This window comes from Pristiophorus japonicus, chromosome 11 (genome assembly GCF_044704955.1).
Source record: "Pristiophorus japonicus isolate sPriJap1 chromosome 11, sPriJap1.hap1, whole genome shotgun sequence".
Classification (NCBI taxonomy): domain Eukaryota; kingdom Metazoa; phylum Chordata; class Chondrichthyes; family Pristiophoridae; genus Pristiophorus; species Pristiophorus japonicus.
The window spans coordinates 96,040,213-96,058,904 of NC_091987.1; the positions used below are offsets into that span (position 1 = coordinate 96,040,213).

At 43.4% G+C, this 18,692-nt stretch overlaps 1 protein-coding gene across 8 annotated transcripts in view; it reads right to left on the bottom strand.

The window, feature by feature from the left end:
- The window catches only part of synj1 (synaptojanin 1), a 131,514-nt gene extending 121,280 nt beyond the window's left edge, over positions 1 to 10,234 (bottom strand). For 6 of the 8 annotated variants that reach the window (XM_070893758.1, XM_070893754.1, XM_070893757.1 and 3 more), the window contains exons 1-2: positions 10,092 to 10,234; positions 9,325 to 9,467 (exon numbers count right to left, since the gene is read on the bottom strand). In XM_070893758.1, the coding sequence (XP_070749859.1) occupies positions 9,325 to 9,454 (130 nt within the window). In that variant the 5' untranslated portion in view covers positions 9,455 to 9,467; positions 10,092 to 10,234. Of the gene's footprint in view, positions 1 to 9,324; positions 9,493 to 9,804; positions 9,895 to 10,091 lie in introns of those variants that run through there. The other 2 variants (XM_070893751.1, XM_070893752.1) reach the window with 2 other exon arrangements.
- Between the last annotated feature and the right edge of the window lie 8,458 nt (positions 10,235 to 18,692).

Here is an 18,692-nt window from a genome sequence, read left to right on the forward strand (position 1 = left end):
AATTTCTATGATTCTATGATATAAAACCAAGGTGCTGGAGCAAGAGAAATTGATACCCCAATGTAGTTTATCCAAACCATTTTTGTAATCCAAACACCCACCAGTTGTCTGACTGTACACAATTATGATACTTAATATACAATAAGAGAAAGAAATTGCACTTATGTAGCACTTCATCACATTCTCAATGTCTCAGTGTTTCATAACCAATTCAATACTTTGAGTGCAGTCATTATTATATAGGCAAACGCTGCAGGCATTCTGTGCACAGCAAGATCCCAAGCAGCAAATGAGGTGAATTACCAATTGCTGTGTATGGTGGTAGTGATTGAGGGTAGAATTTGGCCAGTACCTGAAGAGAACTCTTCCCTTTTTCAAATAGTTCAAAGGATTGTGTATGTCCATCTGAACAGGCATATGTCTCATCTGGCAGCTGGCACAATCTGACACTAACATTCCCCCAGTACTGCAATGATATGCCATCCTACATTATGCAGCCAAGTCCTGGAGAATGGCTTGAATGCATAACCTTCTGTCTTAGAGGCAAGTACTATCAGCCAAGCCAAACTTGCATGTAAAAAGTTCCCAAAACTCTTTTCCTCCCATGCAAAATCTGACCTTTTCCCCCCACTCAGTTATGCAGCCAGTGAAAATAGTACTGACATTTGAGGTTGTGGCCAAGACTGAATTACTTGACAAATGTTCTATAGGATAGTGGGTGTTGTAGAAAAATTTTGAAGGGCAGGGCCGTTCTCAACAATGGTACAAACACTCTAGTTAAACATTAAGTGTTCAACCAATAATCTACAGACATTTTGGTCTATTTAAATATTAACCAGCTCTCATCATAAGTTCTTCCCAAAATACATTGGTCTGCTATTTGAATCCTTTCTTTCATTGGCCCAAATACTACCTCTTACCCAACATCTAACGCAGGAAAGCGAAAAACCTACATTTACAATGAGTTGCATACACAAAAGTTAAGTAAAGGAAGAACAAGGGTGCATTTACTTGCAATATGGTAATTAAAAAAATGAAATTCATTAAGCCATTTTTATTTTTTCTGTGATATCATAATTACATTTTCTTCCCTTAAAAAAAATGTACCCTGTCTACCAACTTGTAATGTACCCCATGACTTTCTATATGCAATGAGTGCTGTGGAAAACAGCCTTTAATTGACTATGAAAATGCAACAAATCCATCCTAATACAAATTAACCCCACCATGGATTCAGTTTTCAAACTGCCAGCATTTCACAGGCGGTTTTTAGCACTGTAGGTAGATTTGTTGTTAAATTAATTATGCCAATTCAAATGCACTGTCACACTGGGCAATACAAACCAAGAAAGCCCCAGGTTTCATTCTTGGTCTGTGCCAAGATATTTGATTTCAGTGTAGGTGGTGTGGGATTCCTTAACTGCTCTGGGTTGGAGGGGTAGGGTAAACACCCTGATCACTATCCAATAGCCCTGCAGGAAAATGAGCAGAATCATACCCCAGTATTAGTCAGAATCTTCCAAGGGACAGGGGATGGGGGAAAAGCTGCAAAATAAAAACACAAACTGATGCATCATTCATCACATTCTAAAACCACAAGTGAAAAAGATGAACATGCCGATTAGGGAATAGGATTGCTCCAAGAATAAAGCAATGAACCAAGTGAGTAGGTACTATTTAATCATTTCAGCTGCAACGGAAAGTACAAGAATCAAAATTCCCAACACAAACTGAAATCATAAAATAAAGTGTTATTCTGCCACAACAGGGGAAAAGGCGAATTGTATTTATATAGCATCTTCACGCCCACCAGATGTCCCAAAGTGCTTTACAACCAATTAGGTACTTTTTTTGAAGTGTAGTCACTGTTGTAATGTGAGAAATGTGACAGCCAATTTGCGCACAGCAAGCTCCCACAAACAGCAATGTGATAATGACCTGATAATCTGTTATTATGTTGATTGAGGATAAATATTGGCCAGGACACTGGGGATAACTCTCGCTCTTCTTTGAAATAGTGCGACGGGATCCATTATGTCCATGAGAGAGCAGACGGGGTCCTCGGTTTAACATCTCATCTGAAAGAAGGCACCTCCAACAGTATCCCCTCAGCACTGCACTATCAGCCTTGATTATTGTGCTCACGTCTCTGGAGTGGCACTTGAACCCACAATCTTCTGACTCAGAGGAGAGTTAACATGTAGTGGTGATGCATGGCTATGAGCCAACAATGTAAGTAAGAGCTCGACATGAGCACACACTACTGCCTTGACTCCTATATTCAAATTCAATGACCAGAACTCAATCCAATTGTACCAACCAAGTGCATATGAAGAGTCACCTTTTTCTTGAGAAGCTGAAGAGCCCAGAATACTTTTTTTTTTTAATTACTGAATTTCATTAGGTATAACACCTATAATAGGTTGGAAATTACCACAGGTTATTTCAGCATCTCCTGTAATACCCAATTTAAGACAGGCCTCTGCCCAAGAGGAGATCGCCAGGAGCTACATACTGCAGTTCTTGGGATAACATTTTTATTTATTTATTTTTATATAAAAGAACCAAGACACAAATATTTTCATTCTCTAATCATGTCATCTACAATCTTTTGCATAAACTCAACAGACCCTACCTACAATAATCTTTCTGAAGCATACATGAACACTTTAAATAATTTATTTGTATGTGATTCGGTTCCAGATATTATTTCCGTCTATTCCAATGCACTCTGTTTTAGAGACATTATTCAGAATGGGGTAATAAATGAGACACATTGTGTTCTTTCAAATGTTAGCTGATAAAATCACTCGGTTAGCAGAAATAGCGGATATTAGATACCATTCAGTGAATTACATGGCAGCAATTGTATCAGAAAAAAATTGTCTACATTTCTCATCTGAACTTCACAATTAGATTATAGCCCTAAATTCACTGACCCTCCCCTCCTCCTTGTATAATTTGTTTATCAATAGTTATTTTTCTTGACTGTGGTGTTGTTTAAATATCCTGCAAGATAAAGGACATGCAATACCAGGTGATTTTAGTGAGACCTGGCAAATTACATAGCTGAACATGTGACAACTTGATGAGATAGACAGTTGTTGAATTTCCGGGTTCTGACAACATTATTAATTGTAAAAACCTTGTATTTTTTTTTATTTGTAAGAATGATTCTTATATTTGAAGCAGATTACTTAGTGGAATTACAACAGTATACAAAATTGCAGCAAGAGTAATTACATATTTAATTTGCCAGAAAGAAATGCAAAGGATCAATTCCATACGAGTGTATTCTGTTATTAAATAGAAATGTCATGGCTCAGTGAGTGGCTGAAGCTTTCTTTTTAAATGACCTTACGAGTGGAAGTGAACACAAGCACAAAACTCACTCTTTGGGCAATGATGAATAACTAAGTTAGAAACAGAACAGTGTTAAATGGATTTTTTTTGACGAGATGAAAGATGCAGATTTTATATGCGTGGGTGCAAGATAACAGGTTGCTTCAGCCAGCGGTGAAGGTGGATGACAACTACATTCAGAGTCTGCATCCTTTTCAAATATTACACATTTTTTTTAAACAATTGGCACTATTGTAGAAACAATAGCTTCCTTTTATATTTTTGTTCATACAAAGACTGTGCAAAGGAACAGAATAAATGTAATCTTTGTACTAGTGTCAGCATTAAGTACATTCAATCCCTGATAAGGCAAAGACTAAGTTCTCCCCAAAACATTTGTTGCTATCAGAAATGTATCTTTCCATTGTTACGAACTGGTCCCAGATGATGAATTTCTTCAAAAGTCCCATGGTTCCAGTAGAGAGGCAATTAAGTACAACATAGTAACTTCATAAAATATTAAAACAAATCTTGGTATTTTTTCTCACTCTGATAAGCCGAGCTGCATTATTACAAAACTTGTTATAGCAAAGACAGACAGTTACATGTATTACAATTTTAGGTCTATAGAAGTGAAAGAGGGAAAAGCCTGGAGAGGAGTGAAACTAATTGGATATCTCCTTAAAAAGAGTGGGCACAGGCACGATTATCCGAATTACCTCCTTCTGTGCTGTATGATTCTATGAAGGGAAAAGCAAGAATATGCTGTATAGTAAAGTATTTCCAAATTGAAGACTTGTCCACATTGTGAAAACCGACAAATGTGATTTGAAAACACGCGTTCTCAGACTGTGCCCAGAGCTATGCCCCCATTTTGCTTCAGGCAGAAACAATGTCAATTTCTGCTCAGTGAGCATCAGCAACAAGCTGAGGAATAGGGCAGTTAATCTAGAGATCAGCATCCTTTTCCTACAGCGTCAATCCAAAGAGTTATCCAATTAGTATCTTCTTTATATCTTTCCCCATAGCCCAGCAAATGTTTTCTTTTCAAGTATTTACCAACTCCCTTTTCATAAATTATTAAAACTGCTTCCAACACCCTTTCAGATCATAACTTTCTATGTAAAAGAATTGTTTCTGCATGCTGCCTCTGGTTCTTTTGCCAATCACCTTAAATCTGTGTCCTCTGGTTACTGACCCTTCTGTCACTAGAGAGTAAATACAAAGAAACTGTCAAAATCCTTCCAGAATCTGAATGCCTCTTATATCTCCCCTCAACGCTCTCTGCTCTAAAAGGAGAGCAACCTGTTTCTCCAGTTACGTGACTTAGCGAGACTAAAGTCTTTCATCCTTGGTACCATTCTAGTACATCTCCTCTGCAACCTCTAAGCCCTGGCAAGGGTTAACCAGGACGACTGGAGACCAGCTCTGCTGCACGGTCCTAGTGCGCACACATATCGCAGTGTGGGCTGGCCTGTGCTGCCCTTGGGGCCCACACCTCTTCTGGGCTCCAAACTCACACCTCTCCTAGGCCCCGATCACATCCCTCTACGAACTCTTGCCGCTCCCCCGCCCTGACCTCATCCCTCCTGACACACATGGCTGTGGTGAAACTGCAAGGTCCCTCTCCCCACCAGCCCCCAACTCACATCCTCATTCAATAGGGCCAAGACGACCAGAGCGAGGTGGGGGTGGAATTTAACAACTACACCAAACCCTAGGAGTCTCCCCCACCCAGCTTCTGACTCACAACAGCCGCTTGCATTTATATAGCGCCTTTAACGTAGCAAAATATCCCACGCGTTCCACAGGAGCATTAGCAGAGAAAAATTGACTGGGCTAATATTAGTTAGGTAATATCCTATTATCCTAACGGATTTAGAGATAGTATACAACTAGACCTTTGATTGGGCCTCACCCCACCCGGAGATGTACCCGCTCAATCTTTGTTCACCAGCGGCTCACACATCAAGTGTTGCAGAATTGAGCTAGATGACTGTAATGACTACATATTAGGAAATATTTCTTGCTTAACCACCAGTAATCTGCCTTAACACCAAACTCAAAATAGCTCTTCCTCAAGACCTACAAATCCTAATGGTCTGTCTGTATCAGCTTATCCAAAGTCACATTATAAGCAGACATCACACATTTACATGGACGAATTGAAATCTCCAGATTGCACAACATCATTAAAACAGATTATCTGGTCATTATCACATTGCTGTTTGTGGGAGCTTGCTGTGCGGAAATTGACTGTCATGTTTTTTACATTAAAATAAAGACTTGGATTTATATAGCGCCTTTCACGACCACTAGACGACAAAGTGCTTTACAGCCAAAGTTCTTTTGGAGTGTAGTCACTGTTGTGATGTATGGAACACGGCAGCCAATTTGTGCACATGCAAAGTGATTATGACCAGATATCTATTTTTTTTTGTTGACTACACTTCAAAGAAGACTTAGAACATAAGAAATAGGAACAGGAGTAGGCCATACAGCCCCTCGAGCCTGCTCCGCCATACAATAAGATCATGGTTGATCTGATCATGGACTCAGCTCCACTTCCCTGCCCGCTCTCCATAAATCACTTATCTTTCAAGAAACTGTCTATTTCTGTCTTAAATTTATTCAATGTCCCAGCTTCCACAGCTCTCAGGCAGCAAATTCCAGAGATTTACAACCCTCTGAAAGAAGAAATTTCTCCTCATCTCTGTTTTAAATGGGTGGCCCCTTATTCTAAGATCATACCCTCTAGTTCTAGTCTCCCCCACCCCCCCCCCCAAATCAATGGAAACAGCCTCTCTGCATCCACCTTATCAAGCCCCCTCATAATCTTATACATTTCGATAAGATCACCACTCATTCTTCTGAATTCCAATGAGTCGAGGCCCAACCCACTCAACCGTTCCTCATAAGTCAACCCCCTCATCTCCAGAATCAACCAAGTGAACCTTCTCTGAACTGCCTCCAAAACAAGTATATCCTTTCATAAATATGAAAACCAAAACTGCATGCAGTATTCCATGTGTGGCCTCACCAAGACTTCCCTGCTTTTACACTCCATCCTCTTTGCAATAAAGGCCAAGATACCATTGGCCTTCCTGATCACTTGCTGTACCTGCATACTATCCTTTTGTGTTTCATGCACAAGTACCCCAGGTCCCGTTGTACTGCGGCACTTTGCAATTTTTCTCCATTTAAATAACAACTTGCTCTTTGATTTTTTTTCTGCCAAAGTGCATGACTTCACACTTTCCAACATTATACTCCATCTGCCAAATTTTTGCCCACTCACTTAGCCTGTCTATGTCCTTTTGCAGATTTTGTGGGTCCTCCTCACACATTGCTTTTCCTCCCATCTTTGTATCATCAGCAAACTTGGCTATGTTACACTCAGTCCCTTCCTCCAAGTCATTAATATAGGTTGTAAATAGTTGGGGCCCCAGCATTGATCCCTGTGGCACCCCACTAGTTACTGGTTACCAACCAGAGAATGAACCATTTATCCCGACTCTGTTAGTTAGCCAATCCTCTATCCCTGTTAATATATTATCCCCAACCCCGTGAACTTTTATCTTGTGCAGTAACCTTTTATGTGGCACCTTGTCAAATGCCTTCTGGAAGTCCAAATACACCACATCCATTGGTTCCTCTTTATTCACCCTGTTCGTTACATCCTCAAAGAATTCCAGTAAATTTGTCAAACATGACTTCCCCTTCATAAATCCATGCTGACTTTGCCTGACCGAATTTTGCTTTTCCAAATGTCCTGCTACTGCTTCTTTAATAATGGACTCCAACATTTTACCAACCACAGATGTTAGGCTAACTGGTGTATAGGTTTTCTGCTTTTTGTCTGCCTCCTTTTTTTTTTTAAATAGGGGGATTACATTTCCAATCTGCTGGGACCACCCCAGGATCCAAGGGATTTTGGTAAATTACAACCAATGCATCCACAATCCCTGCCGCTACTTCTCTTAAGACTCTAGGATGCAAGCCATCAGGTCCAGGGGATTTATCCGCCTTTAGTCCCATTATTTTACTGAGTACCACCTCCTTAGTGATGGTGTTAAGTTCCTCCCCCGCTATAGCCCCTAGACTATCCACTGTCGGAATATTGTTACTGTCCTCTACAGTAAAGTGATTTGGGATGTCCGGTGGTCGTGAAATGCTCTATACAAATGCAAGTCTTTCTTTCTTTCTAACTCACCAGACTACCCAGTTACAATTATTATTTTTATTCCCCCCTCAGATCCAGGTTGAATCAGGGATGAGTCATTGGCTCTTTACAACCGCAGTGCTGCTGGAGAGACGTTTACTGTGGGATGAGTCAAGTAAAAACAGTTTTACCTGAATCCATTCCATTTCCCCAGTTCCTTCCCCACCCCAAAACATTCCCCCAGTCCCACTCAGGATCAAAAGAATAACAAAAGTGTCAGTTAGAATAACAATGCAGAACTGAAACCATGTCTACATGAAGCAAGTCATTTATGCTGTTCTACCAATCAAAATATAATCCTAACATAAAGTAGCAAATATTGAGCAGCTCACTCAAAAAAGGAAAAAAGTGCAAAACCAGAAGCATGATTAATTTAGGGAATCCTTCCAATCATAAAACTGAAGTTACCTTCCAGTGTGCCAACTCAGAACACCATTAGGTTCTGTTTCATAAATACAAACTAATTTTCACAACTTTGATATAAAAGAACCAGCGAGTTATTGTCCTTCATCCAATAATGTTTTCCCTACCACGCAGCATGCTCATATGGCATGCTGTATCAGTACAGCCAACAAACAACTATACACATTCAAGCAGCAATTAAAAACAACTGCAAATGCTAGAATTCTGAAATAAACACAGGAAATTCTGAATATACACTGAAGAGAGAAGAGGTAGTTCCATGCTTTGGATTGAGATTTCAACGAAACAAAGGATCACTATCCAAAATATGAATTCTCCATCAGTATTTTCTTTAGAGGCATATTTCTAATAAACAAAGTTGGTTGTCCCAGTGTCACCAACCGAATGACAACTCTACAAGCACCCCCTCTTAAGGAGGCATTACCAATAGAATTTAGACATAGAATTTTATAGTTAATTAGATTTTAATTCTATATCATAATATTGTTGTTTCTGTCAATCAGACACTCTGTACCTTGCAGTGTCCATCAGTCACGGAAAGCCAATGGACCTGCTGTGTATTCCCTGCACTCTCTTGATCAAGGCTGCGCCAGCAGCAAGCGGCACTACCTTCCAATCCTTTTATAAAGCCTGCATTAGAGAGTTTGTTTATAGAAGGCAACAACAGCACTGCAATGCTTCTAACTAGTAAGCCACAGATTTTCATCCACAGTTTCCCCATGTCTCAAGCTCCCAGTCTCAGCTATGCCACCAAGACTATGTGCCACTAACAGACTGCAGCTACAGAATATTGGAGGAAATTAGCCCAGGATGTTCACATACATCTTAAAAGGGCAACAATATCAGAAGCAAGCAAGATGATCAGACTATCCACTTCAACTGAAGGTGATACCTAGCCCAATACAATATAGGGTAAAGGGTAGAATACAAATGGTTATTGCTTCCTTCAGTATGTGTATATAGATTTGCATTTAAAAAAAAGTATTGTCTGAAATATAAATTATTTTCTAGTCCCAGCAGTTTATTTACCAACAGCAATATCACTGGCAAGGAAGACATGTTCTAAAGGAAAGAAATAATTGTAAATGCAACTACTGATATTAATTTTTAAAACATTATCTTACTGCTGGGAGGGTAGAGGAATTCTGAATGTTAAATCGCTATAAAACAAAACTCTCATGAAATTCTAGAGGACAACTTCAATGTTGATATCAGAATAGTACAGTTACCAGAAAAATGACAAGTAATCAAGATATTGCTGAACCCTATTCCCTGGGTGGCAAAAATTCCACTGATACGTGAAATCGCCTGAAATCGAAGCTGCATCTATTACTTACAGAGAACAGCCACAGCTCCAGATTCAAACATCAGACAGTCCTCTCGGTTTCGGGTTTCTACTATCACACTGTAAGGACTGGGCGGTGGATCCAGTTTGTGATAGATACGATATCCTTTACTGAATGCCATCTTCTCCAATACCCTATCGACAGAGACAGCAGATCTGACTATGAACAGGAGGTCATCAGAACCACATTACATTTTTTTAAGGTCAAGTTTTCATTCACTTAAGCAGCCGAATGAACACATTATCATTTTCCGCTTCGGTTTCGTCTTGCAGCAAAAACGATCTTTAAACAAGTCACGTTCTCTCCCCTCCCTTCATTAAAACGTCGTACACATTAAATATTAACAGTTCTTTTAAAAAAATCAATCATCGCGGAATCCCATTCTCCCTTTCAACACAAGGACAGATCACAGTTGCCAATACGTAGTTAATAGAAATGCATCTGGAAGGGTAATTATGAGCAGGTAATCACCTATAATCCAACAAAACAAATGCCTTAAGGAGAGCACGGGTGGGTGAGTGGGATGGATGACTAAAAGCGGCCACCTTGGATTGGGTTTGCTGTTGCCGGCCTGTCAGGTCGAAAGAAGAAGTAAAACCCCACCAGCCATCAACAGAGCAAGCAATGATAAGGACAGCAAATAATATCCGGCCGCTGCAACCCGTCACACAGCGGAAGGAGGTCCATTCTCAGCGGGGTTTGCAGGGGATCTCCCACAGGCTGCTGAGACTGTAAATATCCTGCTCTCAATCACAAACCTGAGACTGATGTTGTGAAGGCGTCTCCCGAACCCTTTGCTGGTGCTGGTGCTGGTGCTGGTGCTGGCGGCGGCACCTCCTCCTGCTCTCTCTCTCTCTCTGCTCTGTTCCTCTGCTGAAAACACCGCAGCGAACTCCGCTTCTTTTCCGTCACCCGACGCATCACTTCCTGGAAACCCATCCGGGCGGTTGTCAATCACGCTCGACTTTCCCCCCCCGCCCTATTCTGTGGCGTCACTTCCTGGATACCCATCCCAATGGTTGTCAATCATGCCCTGCCGCTCCGCCTCCCTCTGTAGCGTCACCCCAGCTGCGGCAGGTCACAATGGGCAGGTGGTCATCCCTTGTCAGCTTCCGGTCAGGCGCAGATTCAGGGATTGTTTTCTGCAGTTTGTGCAATACTAGTGAGAAGTTGAAAGAAAGGCTTGCATTTATCCTTCTTAGGCGGTTCCTCGTACTGAGGTGTTTCAATGAAGGATCTAATATTCCAAATCCCGAGCTACATCTTCAAGGTGGAAGATGCCTGTGTGTGGATTTTTTTGAACGTGTGGTGGCATATGGGCTTGACAGAGCTAGGTCTCGTTCGACTGGCAAGGATTAACCAAGACAACTAGAGATCAGCTGTGCTGCACAGACCTAGTATGCATTTATATAACGCTTTTCACAAACTCAGGACAACCCAAAGTGCTTTACAGCCAATTTTTTGAGAGTGTAGTCACTGTTTTAATGAAGGAAGCGCCTTGTCAACTTGCGTGCAGCAAGCTCCCACAAACAGCAATATTGGCCAGATCATTTTTTTGTGATGTTGATGTGGGAAAAATATTGGCCAGGACACCGGGGATAACTTCTCCACTCTTCTTCCAGATAGTTCCATGAGATCTTTTACGTCCACCTGAGAGAGCAGACGGGGCCTCGGTTTAACATCTCATCCAAAAGACAGCACCTCGGAGAGTGCAGTGCTCCCTCAGCACTGCACTCGAGTGTTAGCCTAGATTTTTGTGCTCAAGTCCCTGGAGTGGGACTCAAACCCACAACTTTCAGACTTGGAAACAAGAGTGCTATTAACTGAGCTGTGGCTCACACAATGGCAGGAGTGGATCGACTGGGCCTGTATTCACTGGAGTTTAGAAGGATGAGAGGGAATCTCACAGAAACACATAAAATTCTGACGGGACGGGACAGGTTAGATGCAAGAAGAGTGTTTCCGATGTTGGGGAAGTCCAGGACCAGGGGACATAGTCTTAGGATAAGGGGTAAGCCATTTAGGACTGAGATGAGGAGAAACTTCTTCACTCAGTGAGTTGTTAACCTGTGGAATTCCCTACCGCAGAGAGTTGTTGATGTCAGTTCATTGGATATATTCAAGAGGGAGTTAGATATGGCCCTTGTGGCTAAAGGGATCAAGGGGTATGGAGAGAAAGCAGGAATGGGGTACTGAAGGAATGATCAGCCATGATCTTATTGAATGGTGGTGCAGGCTCGAAGGGCCGGATGGCCTACTCCTACACCTATTTTCTATGTTTCTATGAGTGGGTTTTCAAGATTTATTTTCTGCCAAGAGTTTGAAGGACATCCTTTTCACCTTGCTCGTTTTTTTAAAAAGAAGCCATTTATAACAGCACATCCTACAATTGTGGCACTGTTGCTCCTTGAGTGGGAGATTAATATGGAACACTGACATTTAACGGGTGGGGGTAGGGGAAGTGTGTGGGTATAATATATAAATCACTAAAATTGCTTTGTCACGCTTTTGTATTTTTATGCCACATATTCTGTCAGGTTCAGCATCACCTGTCACTTCCTTAAATGGACTTCTTGATCTCCTGCTCAGTATCTAAGTAAACAATAGCAAGATCCAGGAATTGTAACTGCTTTTGGGATTTACCACATGATACTTCTCTGTCTCCACAAGCATTTTCCCAAATCGAGATGGAAACTTTGGATTATGATTTTATATACATAAGGCAGATACATTTCCATGCATCACTATGTTCCAGAAGCTGCTTTAAATTGACAAGACAGCAATCCGACTGTAAATTGGCCAAATTCATTATAACCAGCTACTAGGAAGAGACAGTAAAAATACAGCTGCTCTTCCTGGCAGCTGATTTAAGCAAATCTGGCAAATTTGCATTGAGGTTGCCATCGGATGCACAAGACCCACATATCGGAAAAGCATTGGCACAAACATCCCTCTAAAGGCAATGTAAAGCAGCTACAATTAGGTGAAAAATGTAACCTCTACCCTGTTTGCCTGAACGACTGTGTTAAATGGTCAGGTAAAGTTAAGATGAGAATGATAACAAATAATAGGAATTTAAGGGATTACTGACAGTCAACTGTACTTAAAAAGCAGACCTTGCCAGCCACCAGCCTTCGAAATTCTGGGCGATTTATCTTTAGTTTGCAATTGACTATGGGTCAGGAACTGAAGTGCTCGCGTGGCTCTCACATTGTATAAAAGCAGCTTTCATTTCATGATTCACTCGAATTTACCAGCAGACTGAATGCCCTACGTGGCATGAGCGACAGATTTCATGAGTGCTTAAAGCCAAATCTGTTCTCAATCAATCAATGCCACTGGCATTGAGCCAAAGCTTCTTCATCCACAAAACTTTGCCCTCACCGCGGCATTAGTTTCCAGAGGTTCATGCACCAAAAATAAATTAATAAAGTAGGGCTGCGTAAAATCAATCAACAATTAAGAACATAAGAATATAAAACATAGGAGCAGATGTACGCCATCTGGCCCCTCGAGCTTGCTCTGCCATTCAATAAGATCATGGCTGATCTGATCTTGGCCTTAACTCCACTTCCCTGCCCTCTCCCCATAACCCTTGACTCCTTTATCCTTCAAAAATCTGTCTATCTCCATCGTAAATATATTCAATGACCCAGCCTCCACAGCTCTCTGGGGTTGAGAATTTCAAAGATTCACGACCCTCTGAGAGAAGAAATTCCTCCTCATCTCAGTTTTAAATGGGCAACCCCTTATTCTGAGACTATGCCCCCTAGTTCTAGATTCCACCACGAGAGGAAACATCCTCTCTGCATCTATCTTGTCAAGTCCCCTCAGAATCTTACACATTTAATAAGATCACCTCTCATTCTTCTAAGCTCCAATGAGTATAGGCCCAACCTGCTCAACCTTTCTTCATACGGCACTACGACACCCTTTTATCTCAGGAATCAACCTACTGAACCTTCTCTGAAATGCCTCCAAATCAAGTATATCCCTCCTTAACCTGTGGAATTCCCTGCCGCAGAGAGTTGTTGATGCCAGTTCATTGGATATATTCAAGAGGGAGTTAGATATGGCCCTTACGGATAAGGGGATCAAGGGGTATGGAGAGAAAGCAGGAAAGGGGTACTGAGGGAATGATCAACCATGATCTTATTGAATGGCGGTGCAGGCTCGAAAGGCCAAATGGCCTACTGCTGCACCTCTTTTCTATGTTTCTATGAGACCAATGCTGTACGCAGTACTCCAGGTGTGGTCTCACCAACGCTCTGTACAGTTGTAGCAGGACTTCCTTACTTCTATACTCCATCTCCCTTGCAATAAAGGCCAACATTTGGGACAGGCCTGATTTACCAGACAGTCTTTACCTGTCCGTCATTGTTCGTATGTTCGTAACATTCCACTTGCTCCCCTAATTACTTGCTGTACCTGCATGCTAACTGTTATATATGTAAACTTGTATTTACTCTGTACAGCCACCAGAGGGTTCATCCCCTGGAGTCCCAAGGGATCCCATAATCCCTTGGGAGCACAGGAGTTTAAGTCACAGGTTGGAGAGGCACGCTGCAGACCTGCAATAAAAGACTAAGGTCACACTTTACTTTGAGCTCACAGTGTTCGGTCTGACTCTTTCTCCATACATAACTGGCGATGAGATACAGATAGCGAACTCAAAGATGCAGAGAACAGTGGGCATCCTGGAAAAATTCTCGGTGGGAGATGATTGGGAAACTTTTGTGGAGCGACTTGACCAATACTTCGTGGCCAACGAGCTAGATGGAGAAGAGAACGCAGCCAAACGAAGGGCGATCCTCCTCACCGTCTGTGGGGCACCAACGTATGGCCTCATGAAGAATCTGCTCACTCCAGCGAAACCCACGGAGAAATCATACGATGATTTGTGCACACTGGTCTGAGAGCATTTGAACCCATGGAAAGCGTTCTGATGGCGAGGTACCATTTCTACACCTACAAAAGGTCTGAAGGCCAGGAAGTGGCGAGTTATGTCGCCGAGCTAAGACATTGCGAATTTGAAGGACATTTGGAGCACATGCTCAGAGACTTTTTCATACTTGGCATTGGCCACAAAACCATACTTCGCAAACTTTTGATTGTAGAGACCCTAACCTTGAGTAAGGCCATAGCAATAGCCCAGGCGTTCATTGCCACCAGTAACAATACTAAGCAAATCTCTCAGCACACAAGTGCTGCTACAAGTACTGTAAACAAGGTGATGTTGTTTTCGAATCGCAACGTACAGGGCAGGTCACACATGCCTGCAGCTGCATGTCCGCAGATGTCTCAGAGTCCACCATCAAGGGTGATGAATGCAAGGCCATTAACACCTTGTTGGCGTTGCGGGGGTGATCATCATTTCCATTCATGCCGATTCAAAGAGTATGTTGCAAGGGCTATGGAACAATGGGACACCTCCAAAGTATGTACAGGCAAGCTGCTAATCCTGTTAAACCTGCAAACCACCATGTTGCAGAGGAGGACAGATCCATGGAGGATCACGACGAACCGGAGCCTCAGACCGAGGAGGCAGAGGTACATGGGGTGCACACATTCACCACGAATTGTCCCCCGATATTGCTGAATGTTGAACTAAATGGACTCTCGGTGTCAATGGAGCTGGACATGGGCGCGAGCCAGTCCATCACGGCATAAAGACTTTCGAAAGATTGTGGTGCAACAAGGCCTCAAGGCCAGTATTAACTCCAATTCGTACGCAACTAAGAACTTACACGAAGGAACTGATTCCCGTAATCGGCAGTGCTACCATAAAGGTCTCCTACGGTGCACAAGCTACCACTCTGGGTGGTACCGGGCGATGGTCACACGCTACTCAGCAGGAGCTGGCTGAGAAAGATACACTGGAACTGGGACGACGTCCGAGCGCTATCGCCCGCTGATGACACTTTGTGTGCCAGGTCTTAAACAAGTTCCCTTCGCTATTCGAACCAGGCATTGGGAAATTCCAAGGAGCAAAAGTGAAGATCCACCTAATTACGGAGGTGCGACCCATCCATCACAAGGCGAGAGCAGTACAGTACATGGTGAGAGAAAGGGGAGAGAGGACATCATTTCATCGATTGAGTTCAACGAGTGGGCCAGCCCGATCATTCCTGTCCTCAAGGGAGACGGCACCATCAGAATCTGTGGCAATTACAAAGTAACTAGCAATCGTTTCTCCCTGCAGGACCAATACCCACTACCAAAGACCGATGACCTCTTTGCAATGCTGGCAGGATGAAAGATGTTCATGAAGCTGGATCTGACTTCAGCCTACATGACGCAGGAACTAGAGGAATCATCGAAGGGCATCACTTGCATCAACACGCACAAAGGTCTTTTTATTTATAACAGATGCCCGTTTGGAATTTGATCAGCGGCGGCGATATTCCAGAGAAACATGGAAAGCTTACTGAAGTCGGTCCCGCACACCGTGGTCTTCCAGGACGACATCTTGGTCACAGGTCAGATCATAGTCGAGCATCTGCAGAACCTGGAGGAGGTTCTTAGTTGACTCGACTGCGGAGGGCTCAAGTTAAAATGCTCGAAATGCGTTTTCCTGGCGCCTGAAGTGGAGTTCTTGGGAAGGAGGATTGCGGCGGACATCATCAGGCCCACGAACGTGAAGACGGAGGCAATCAAGAACGCATCGAGGCCACAGAATGTGACGGAGCTGCGGTCGTTTCTGGGACTCCTGAACTACTTTGGTAACTTCTTACCGGGTCTCAGCACATTGTTAGAACCACTGCATGTCTTACTACTAAAAGGGGACAAATGGGTTTGGGGCAAAAGCCAAGAAAATGCCTTTGTAAAAGCGAGGAAATTGTTATGCTCAAACAAATTGCTTGTGTTGTATGATCCATGTAAGTGTTTGGTACTGGCATGTGATGCATCGTCGTATGGCGTCGGGTGTGTATTGCAACAAACTGCAACCAGTTGCTTATGCATCCAGGAGTCTGTCTACGGCTGAGAGAGCCTACAGCATGATTGAAAAAGAAGCGTTAGTGTGAGCCTATGGGGTAAAGAAAATGCATCAATACCTGTTTGGGCTAAAATTCGAATTGGAAACTGACCATATGCCACTCATATCCCTGTTTTCCGAGAGCAAAGGGACAAATACCAATACATCGGCCCGCATCCAGAGATGGGTGCTCACGTTGTCTGCATACAACAACACCATCCGCCACAGACCAGGCACAGAAAACTGCGCCGATGCTCTCAATAGGCTGCCTTTTCCCACCACCGGGGTGGAAATGCTGCAGCCCGCAGATTTAGCCATGATTATGGAAGCATTTGAGAGTGAGCAATCACCCATCACTGCCTGGTAGATCAAAACCTGGATGAGCCACGACCCCTTATTATCCCTCAAAAGCTGTGTGCTTCACAGGAGCTGGTCCAGTGTCCCAGTGGAAATGCAGGAAGAGAGAAATCCATTCCAGCGGCGCAAAGCTGAAATGTCTATACAGACAGACTGCCTTCTTTGGGACAATCGTGTAGTGGTTCCCAAGAAGGCAGAGACACCTTCATCATCATCATCATAGACAGTCCCTCGAATTGAGGATGACTTCCTTCCACATCAACAAGTTCATAGGTGTTTCAATGAAGGACCTAAAATTCCAGGTCCGAACTAAATCTTGAAGGGTGGGCTGGGGAGCGGAGAGAGCGGCGTGGTGGCCTGACCCGGCAGGCTGGGCGGCCTCCGGCCTGCGAGCACCATTGGAGCAGGCTGTGGAGCGGAAGGAGCAGTGTGGCACCACTCCAGGGAGCAGCACATGCTGGAGCAGGAGAGCGAAGAGGGACGTCACCAAGATCCTTCATCAATGACCTCCACAGTACCCACCCAGGCATCATAATGATGAAAGCAATAGCTAGATCCCACGTGTGGTGGCCCGGTATCGATGCGGACTTAGAGTCCTGCGTTCACAGATGTAATACATGATCGCAGTTAAGCAATGTACCCAGGGAGGCGCCGCTAAGTTTATGGTCTTGGCCCTCCAAACCGTGGTCTAGGGTACACGTCAATTATGCAGGCCCGTTCTTGGGTAAAATGTTCCTTGTGGTTGTAGACGCGTACTCCAAGTGGATTGAATGTGAGATAATGTTGGCTAGCACGTCCGCTGCCACTACTGAAAGCCTGCGGGCCATGTTTGCCACATACGGCCTACCCGATGTCCTGGTGAGCGACAACAGCCCATGTTTTACCAGTGCTGAGTTCAAAGAATTCATGACCCGTAATGGGATCAAACATGTCACATCTGCCCCGTTTAAACCAGCGTCCCAATGGTCAGGCAGAGAGAGCAGTGCAAACCATCAAGCAAGGCTTGAAGAGGGTAACTGAAGGCTCACTGCAGACTCGCCTATCCCGAGTCATGCTTAGCTCCCGCACAAGATCCCACTCGCTCACTGGGATCCCACCTGCTGAACTGCTCATGGAAAGAGCACTTAAGACAAGGCTCTCATTAGTTCACCCTGATCTACATGAACAGGTAGGGAGCAGGCGGCTTCAACAAAGTACATACCATGATAGCGCAAATGTGTCACGCGAGATTGAAATCAATGATCCTGTATTTGTACTGAATTATGGACAAGATCCCAAGTGGCTTCCCGGCACTGTCGTGGCCAAAGAGGGGAGCAGGGTGTTTCGGGTCAAACTTTCAAATGGACTCATTCACCAGAAACACTTAGACCAAATAAAACTCAGATTCACGGACTATCCTGAGCAACCCACCTTAGACCCTACCTTTTTTGATCCCCCAACATACACACCAGTGTCAACCAGCGCCACGGTTGACCACAAAGCAGAACCCATCATCCACAGCAACTCTGCAAGACCCAACACACCAGGCAGCCCACAAGGCCAGCTGCATAGCAGTCCAGCAAGGGCCCAACAAATGATCCAACAATACCAGCTTTCACACTGAGACGATCAACCAGGGCAAGAAGGGCCCCAGATCGACTCACATTGTAAATAGTTACACTATTGATTCTGGAGGGAGTGTTGTTATATATGTAAACTTGTATTTACTCTGTACAGCCATCAGAGGGCTCATCTCCTGGAGTCCCAAGGGATCCCATAATCCCTTCAGAGCACAGGTATTTAAGGAGGCCTCACAGGTTGGAGAGGCATGCTGGAGACCTGCAATAAAAGACTACGGTCACACTTTGAGCTCACAGTGTTCAGTCTGACTCTTTCTCCATACATTACTAACGTTTTGAGTTTCATGTGCAAGAACCCTAGATCGCTCTCTACCACAGCATTTTGTAATCTCACCCAATTTAAATAATAATTTGTTTTTTTATTTTTCCTACCAAAGTAGATAACATCACATTTTCCCACATTATAC